Here is an 8,438-nt window from a genome sequence, read left to right on the forward strand (position 1 = left end):
AAAAAAAAAAAAAAAAAAAAGAATATGGGGCCATGTGTGAGCTGCAGGACCAGGACGGGGCTGAGCAGGAGGTGCCAGCTAGCTGCAGGAGGTCCTGTAGAGGGAGGCTGCTGGCCCGGAGCACAAAGCCTGCCCTGCCTGCCCCGTCCTCAGGTCTCACAGCTGGTGCTGCCGCCCCAACTGCCCCACCGCCGTCGCTCCCGTTTATGGGCTGTCCGGCAGCTGGACAACGGAGGCGCGGGTCCGAGAGTGGCCAGCCCAGGCTGGTTCCTAATTACCGCGGGCGGGGCAGACATCTGCCAAGCTGGGAAGGACCACAGTGTCCCGGCCTGGCCTGCCCGGGACTCAGGGTGGAGCTGCGCGGAGCTATTCGCACTCCTGGTGCGTGGGGTGGGCTGGCGGGGCTGGGGCACAGCAGGGGCCCCCGTGGTCCGCCCCTTCCACGCCCCTCTGTGGGAGGATTACAGGGGAGCTGTCTGTGCCAGGCGGGAGTGCCCTCCGCGTAGGCGTGTCTATGAAGATGGAACATCTGTCCCACATCCGTGTCAAATGTGGGGACAAGGTTTTGTGTCCCCAAGCTTTTGTGTTCATGGCAATGCTGAGCTTGTGGGTGTGTGCACATGCAGGGCAATGACAACATTGGGGAGGGGACCGGTTTGTGGACCGACGTGCAAACGTGGGCGTGTTTCACAAGGGGTTCTAGGTGTGGGATCGTCGGGGAGGGATCAGTGTGGTGAGACTGTGTCCGGGCGACACTGTCAAACCTACAAGACCACCAGGAGACCCGCGGTGACGCTGGCAACTGCGTGTCGCCGTGTCGAAGGGAGGCGTCCCTGCAGAAGGTCAGGAATAAACCTGCCCGGGATGGTGTGTGGTTGTGTGTGTGTGAAGGCATTCCGGGGCCTGGGTGGGGTCTGCGTTTGTCTGGTCGTGTGACCTTGAGTGTGTGTTTGAGATGTGATGTGAGTTCAGGCGGGAATACAGGCCCCTTGGGACTGCCCTTGTCTTCCTACAAGGTGGCTGTCTCGAAAAGTTCGTGGAAGGGGCCAGCAGGTGGAGTGGGGTTAGGACACTGGATTCCCACATGACTGACTGTGGTTTGAGTCCCGGACCCAGTGGCTTGGAAACCATGCTGAGTACATGTATGTGTGTGATCAGAATCCCGAGAGGAGAATGGAGAAGGGATTGTGGCATGACCATTCGCCCATGGGCATCACTAGGAGGTGATCTCTCTCCCTCTCTCTGTCTCTCTCTGGAGAACACATACACGCCCTATGGCAAAAACTTTAGGGGAAAAAAAAAAAGTTCTTGGAAAATGTCCAGGATGGAAAAACTCTGCATGGATTTCAAAAAAGTTATGCACCAAAATAAACGTGTACTTTAATTCTATTTTCCTTTTATTTTTATTTTTAAGTTTTTGTATAGGATGTATGCACTCACTGAAGAGAGAGAGAGAAAGAGGAAGTGAAAAAAGTACCCTCCCGGGGGTATTATCACTCCACAGTCCTTTCTCCTCCACGCTCCTCTTGAGATTTGGGGCACACACACACGCACACCTGGCATGTCTTGCTTTTTAAAAATTAATTAATTAATTTTAATTTGACCAGAGAGGGACAGAGAGAGAGAGACAGAAAGTGAGAAAGCAAACCACCAGGTCCAGGACTCAAACCGTGGTCGGCCATATGGAAGTCCAGTGTCCTTAACCACCACGCCACCTGCCGGCCCCCCTGGCATGTCTTTCAAGCTGCTTGGTCCAGGACTTGAATCATGCCATCGGCCAAGTGGGATCTAGCCCCTCAGTCTCCGCCCCACCCGCTGGCCTGGTGGAGCTGTTTTTGATGCACCTCGTGAGCCTGGCAGACCCCTGAATGTAACCCAGGATGCATCTGGAATGGGCTATCTCTGACAGCTTCGAGAGGATTCAACCACTTTTTTTGTGGTGTGCTACAACAATTTTTTATTTCTTTATTATAAAATATGTCATCCTGAAGTGCAATAATCGATTTACATGACATGTTTTATTTTTCTCGATATCCATGGTGCCTTGGGTATAGTAAGAAATCAATAAATTTTACTTGGTTAAAAAGGAAAAATAATGATGACCCCTTAATCTGCTTTGATTTGTACATCTTCATTATTGAGCTCACCTCTTAATCACTGATCTGTTGCCTTTTCATTTAACCTCTTGAATTTCAGATTCTGTCAGTCATAGGCACACGCGCACACACACACACAGACCACCGGGTCCGGGATGCGAACCGCAGTCGCCTACGTGGGAGTCCAGCGACATAGCCATTACGCTAACTGCTGGTCCCCCTCCATAAACGTTTTGAAGTCCCCTCTTATTTGGCCATTCGCAGCATTACGTGTATGTGTCTGGGGGCAGAGAGTTTAGCACGTCGGGTCCACATGCTCTGTATATGCCTGTCGCACCGCGGGTGACCTAGGCGTGTCCTGTGTCACCCTGAAAGTCCTCCCAACGGTGTGCCTTGTCCTCTGCGTCCCTGTCCCTGCGGAGGTGTGAGGATGTGTCCAAGGGAGCCACATTTGTGTCTGGGTCTGTGATGCGAGTTCCCATGTGCGTCTTTACGACAGTGACTACAGGGGACTGTGGAGTGACCCCGCCTCACTGGGCAGCGACTGTCCCCTCCCCCAGCCGCTGCCTTGGAACCGCCTGGGACTGATAGGGAGGGGAAGCTGGCGGATTTCTCCCCCTGCCCCAGGTAACAAACTGGCCGGACTTCTCCCAAGCTCTAAGGGGGCGGGCCAGGGAGGGGCTGCCCACGCCCACTCTCCAGCCCCCTCCCTCCCAGGGTCTGGCTTCAGCCCCACCTGACTCCCAAGTCTCCCGCCCATCCTGTCCCCTTGTGTCCCTGCATTGGCCACCCTCGCTGGACACAGGTGAGAAGAGCCCAGGCCTGAGGAGGGACAGGGGGACCAAATCGTGAGCGGCCATTTAGCCAGAGTCCTCCTGGGGGTGGGGAGAGGAGGGCTTGAAGGCAGGAGAATGGACACGGGGAAAGGTCTAGATGGACCCGGGGAAGGGGAGGGGGCCAAAGCCACGGTGACCGGTGACCGAGTGCCAGAAAGACCGGCTAGACCTGCAGGAGAAGGGGCTTGGAGACTTAGGGACAGGGCTTCAGATGAGTGCAGGAGAGGAGACGGGGCCAGGGCTGGGGGCTGGGAGAGTACAGAGGGTCAAAAAGGAGAACAAAAGTGGGGGCTGAGGGAGAATGAGGGTCAGAGCCTTAAGAACCCAGAAACTGAGACCCTGGAGACTCAGCGGGTAGGGGTGGCTGTAGCTGGCTTCTGGGTCAGGAGGATGCACTAGGGCAGACGGGCCACTGGGAGGTGACTACTTGGACCCAAGGGGTTTGGAGGTGGGGGTAGGGGGAGCATTGGAGGTGCGAGGACTGGAGGAGGCGTGCAGGTGCAAGGATTGGAGGTAGGGGTAGGTGCACGAATTTGGGGATCAGGAGTGCAGGGACACCGACGGCTTGAGAGAGCCCATTGAGGAGAGCGGGAGCAAGACCGAGCAAGGCTGGGGCGGAGGGTGGAAGGGGAGAGGGGAAACTGGACAAGAGCCAGGACTGAGAGGGTGGCCGGAACCTGGATAGGAGCGTCTGAGCGCACCTTTCCACCCCTGCCCACAGCCCCCAGCCCGGTTCCCGCCCAGTCCCCGGTTCCTTGGCCCACGAGCCCAGGTCCAGCCGAGTCCCCTGCGCCTTGGCCGCACCGGCCGGGCGCCGCGATGACCGTCACGTACACGGCCCGAGTGGCGAACGCCCGCTTCGGCGGCTTCTCGCAGCTGCTGGTGCTATGGCGTGGCAGCATCTACAAACTCCTGTGGCGCGAGCTGCTCTGCTTCCTCGGGCTCTACATGGCGCTGAGCGCCACCTACCGGTGAGGTGGATTCGGGGCCGCGGGGCAGGACAGCACTTGGCGGGCGGGAATGCGCATTCTACGCGACACCAGCGGCTGCTGGAGGCGGAGGGAGGGGGCGTGGTCTATGTGGGCGTGTCCAGAGGTGTCTCTGGGCGGGACTTCGTGTGAGCGGGGCGGGGCTCGGCTATAACCACGCCCCCTGCCCCACAGCTTCGTGCTCACCGACGGGCAGAAACGCTACTTCGAGAAGCTCGTCATTTACTGCGACCAGTACGCCAGCCTCATCCCCGTCTCCTTCGTGCTCGGTGCGGTGGTGCCCCCGCCCCTAAGGCCCCTATTCTATTTCCACGCATGCCTTTGGGAGACACCCCTGTTCCCGCTCCACTGAGATGCCCCCTCCAATTCAGCCTCCACTGCCCCCCTCGTTTCTGGAGCCACACCTTAAAGATGCTAGAAATGACTCGGCACTCCAACACCTTAAATGGCACCTGCCACCGGCACCTCAGGAATCCTACCTGTGCCCGGCGCCCTCCTCCCCATTCTGGGCCTCAGGGACCCCAGAAAACTCTGTTTGCCTGTCTGTCTTTCTTTTAATGTTGGCTATAGGGTGTGTGTGCTCGCAGGAGAGAGACAGAAAAGGAGGGAGGGAAAGTGAGAAATGATAGCCCAGGAGGATCGCCACGCTGCAATCCCTTCTCCAGGGATTATGGGCACACATGCTTATACGCCCGCGTGTTTTTTAATAGCTTTTTTATTTTATTTATTCATTCATTTTATCTTAAGTGGACCAAAGGGAGACAGAGAAAGAGAGAGAGAAAATGAGAAAGCAAGCCACCAGGTCCAGTACTCGATCCGTGGTTGGCCATATGGGAGTGTCCAGCACCTTAACCACCACGCCACCTGCTGGTCCCGACGCCTGCGTGTTTTTAAAGCTGCAGGGATTTGAGTCAAAAAGACAACTATGTGGGATCCAGGAACCTTAACCACCACGTTACTGGCTGAACACAATTTTATCCTTTTAAGCCCAGCCTGGGAGGCATCGCTCTGACAAGTCCTGGTCCTCAACCCCATCACCTCCTATGACCTACGTGGAGGGGTGACCAAGGCTCCCTGTCATAGACCAGTCCCCAACCCTTCACACCTTCCTCAGAGTCCCCTTGGTGACAAGCCTGCCCAGGCGACCCGACCCAGATACCTAGCTCTGCAAGCCAGACCCCTCTCCTTGGTGTTCCAGAAGCCTATGCTCCTAGCCTAGGGAGTGGCTCCCAGTAGCCCGGGCAACAACCTGCCCATACCTGACGTAGGCCTGTGTCTCCATCTCCATATTGGGACTCCAGACCTCAATCCCAGTGACTTCTAAATCGCCAGGGGGATCCAGCCTTCTCCCGGCTCGATCTCAGCGCTGAACCCCTAAAATTCCCAGTGCGGGTGGCCCTGTGTGGTCAGGGTGACCAGTCTGCTGGGGGGGGTCCCTAATGCAGACCCTGTGTCGCCTGTCTTCCCGCCCCCTTCGTTCCCCAACCCTGAGCCACCGCTCCCGGCTCCCCACAGGCTTCTATGTGACGCTGGTGGTGCATCGTTGGTGGGACCAGTATCTGTGCATGCCCTTGCCCGACGCGCTCATGTGCGTGGTGGTCGGCACCGTGCACGGACGCGACGAACGAGGCCGTCTCTACCGCCGCACGCTCATGCGCTATGCAGGGCTCTCCGCAGTGCTGATCTTGCGATCGGTTAGCACAGCGGTCTTCAAGCGCTTTCCTACCATAGATCACGTGGTGGAGGCGGGTGAGTGCCGGCCGGGAGCGTGGCGAGGACAGATAATTGAGCGAGGGTGTGGTGTTGGGTGGGGGGCGGACGGAGGGCGTGGCGAGGGCGAGGGAGTGGAGCGAGGGCGTGGCGATGGGCGTGGGCAGTGGGGAGGACGGGGCGTGGCGATGGGCGGGGAGCGGACTGGGCGTGGCGTCGCGGGGGCGTGGGGCACACAGAGGGCGTGACGACGGTGGAGAGAGGGTGTGGTGATGGGCGTGGCGAGGACGGAGGGTGGGGCAAGGGCGTGATGATGATGGAGGGTGGAGCGAGGGCGTGTGTGGGCGTGGTGATGGGCGTGGCGTGGACAGGGGGCGGGGCGAGTAACCTCTGATTTTGCCCGCTAGGATTTATGACCCGCGAAGAGCGTAAGAAGTTCGAGAACCTGAACTCATCCTACAACAAGTACTGGGTCCCCTGTGTTTGGTTCTCCAACCTGGCGGCGCAGGCCCGGCGTGAGGGCCGCATCCGCGACAACAGTGCCCTGAAGCTGCTACTTGAGGTGGGCCCCCCAGGTCATCCTGTAGACCCCCAGGGAGACTGTACCCCCTCCAAACTTGGGTCCTAGCCAGCATGACCTCCCACGGGACAGATTCCAAACAGGCCCCCTTCTTTCAATGGGCCAGATTCTAACGCCGTAAAGGGCAGGCCCTAGGTGCATGGTGCACCCGCCCCAGGGGTACACGCACTAAGGGCCCCCAAACCTCCCCAAAGTGCAGTCCCACCTCTCACCAGGTGACCACTCACTCCATCCCAGGTACCCAGTCTTTTTTATTTTTTTTTTTTGGAGAGATTTTCACTATAGGGCGCGAGTGCTCGCCAGAGCGACAGAGACATAGAGACAGAAAGGGAGAAATCACCCCCCAGGGGGATGGCCACGCCGCAATCCCTTCTCCTCCATTCTCCTCTCGGGATCTTGGGCACACACGCACACGCGCCCGGCGTGAGTTTTAAGCCACCGGGTCCAGGACACGAACTGCGGTCGACTACATGGGAGTCCAGCGACATAGCCATTACGCTAACTGCTGGTTCCCTTTTTTTTTTTTTTTAAGATTTCTGCCATGGGTCATGTGTGCTAGCTAGAGAGACAAAGAGATAGACAGTGAGAAAAAACTGAGAACCTCCCCCCCCCAAAGGGGCATGGCCACTCCGCAATCCCTTCTCATGCAATTTCCTCCTGGGATTTTAGGCACACATGCACCCAGCAGGATTTTCCAGCTGCCAGGTTCAGGATTGGAATGGCAGTTGCCACATGGGGGTCCAGAACCTTAACCATCACACCACCTGCTTCCTCCCAGATACCTACTTTTTTTTTTTAATTATAATTTTATTTAAATTTATTTTGGGACCAGCAGATGGCATAATGGCTACGTCGCTGGACTCCCATGTAGTTAACTGTGGTTCAAGTCTCAGGCCTGGCAGCTGAAATTCGCTCCAGGCACGTGTCCAAGATCCCGAGAGGAGAATGGAGAAGGGATTGTGGCGAGGCTATCCCCAGGGGGGCCGATTTCTTGCTTTCTCTCTCTCTGGCGAGCTCATGTGCCCTATAGCAAAAACGTCTCAAAAACAAAAACGTTATTTAAACTTGACCAGAGAGGGAGAGAGCAAGAGAGAGAGAGAGAAAGTAAGAAAGCAAGCCACCAGGTCTGCGACTTGAACCATGGTCTGCGATGTGGGAGTCCAATGCCTTTAACCACCATGCTGCCTGCTAGCCCCCTCCTTTTTTTTTTTTTTTTTTAAGAGATTTTTTTGCTACAGGGCGTGTGTGTGCAAGACTCGAACCATGGTTGGACGTGTGTGAGTCCAATGAAGCAACCAATACACCATCTGCTGGCCCCTAGATACCCAATCTTAATATCCCTGTGTGATCTCACAGTTCGGGCCCCCTGAAACCATTTTTCTGCCCCCAGGAGTTGAATGCATTTCGGGGCAAGTGCGGCATGCTCTTTCACTACGACTGGATCAGCATACCTCTCGTCTACACCCAGGTAAACTCCCCTGTGCCTCAGTGATCCTTTGTGTCAGACCCTGACCCACCGGTCTCTGAGTGCCTACTAAGACGCCACTACTGTGACACTACATCTTAGATTTTAATGTCCCGCCCACCGCAGGTGGTGACCATAGCGGTGTACAGTTACTTCCTGGCTTGCCTGGTGGGCCGCCAGTTCCTGGACCCTGCTCAGGGTTACAAGGACCACAACCTGGACCTGATCGTGCCCATATTCACTCTGCTGCAGTTCTTCTTCTACGCTGGCTGGCTCAAGGTGGGCGGGGCCTCAGGGCTGGGGGCTCCAGGGGATGGCGCGGGCCGGGAGCGCAAGACTCCGCCCACCTCCCCCCTTCCGTCCTCAGGTAGCCGAGCAGCTCATCAACCCCTTCGGAGAGGACGACGATGACTTTGAGACCAACTTCCTCATCGACCGCAACTTCCAGGTGAGACTTTCTCACTTAAACGCTTCCGGCCCCATGCCAACATTTGCTTAGACTTCCCCCCAAACCATCCTTCTTTTTTTTGGGAGAGGTTTTTTGCTATAGGGTGCATGCGCTCTCCAGACAGACAGAGAGAGACACAGAGACAGAGAGACAGAAAGCGAGAAATCACCCCCCAGGGGGGATGGTCACGCCGCAATCTCTTCTCCTCCATTCTCCTCTCTCGGAATCTTGGGCATGCACGTACACGTGCCCAGCGTGAGTTTAAGTCACCAGGTCCAGGACTCGAACCGCGGTCGACTACGTGGGAGTCCAGC

At 56.9% G+C, this 8,438-nt stretch overlaps 1 protein-coding gene across 1 annotated transcript in view; it reads left to right on the forward strand.

The window, feature by feature from the left end:
- The first annotated feature begins 3,751 nt into the window (after positions 1 to 3,751).
- BEST2 (bestrophin 2) overlaps positions 3,752 to 8,438 on the forward strand; it is a 10,019-nt gene continuing 5,332 nt past the window's right edge. The window contains exons 1-7 of the mRNA XM_006160993.2: positions 3,752 to 3,903; positions 4,096 to 4,190; positions 5,437 to 5,670; positions 6,039 to 6,193; positions 7,602 to 7,679; positions 7,803 to 7,955; positions 8,044 to 8,124. Coding sequence (XP_006161055.1) covers positions 3,752 to 3,903; positions 4,096 to 4,190; positions 5,437 to 5,670; positions 6,039 to 6,193; positions 7,602 to 7,679; positions 7,803 to 7,955; positions 8,044 to 8,124 — 948 coding nt within the window. The remainder of the gene's footprint in view (positions 3,904 to 4,095; positions 4,191 to 5,436; positions 5,671 to 6,038; positions 6,194 to 7,601; positions 7,680 to 7,802; positions 7,956 to 8,043; positions 8,125 to 8,438) is intronic.

This window comes from Tupaia chinensis, unplaced genomic scaffold, assembly GCF_000334495.1.
Source record: "Tupaia chinensis unplaced genomic scaffold, TupChi_1.0 Scaffold138060_1, whole genome shotgun sequence".
NCBI classification, from domain to species: Eukaryota; Metazoa; Chordata; class Mammalia; order Scandentia; family Tupaiidae; genus Tupaia; species Tupaia belangeri.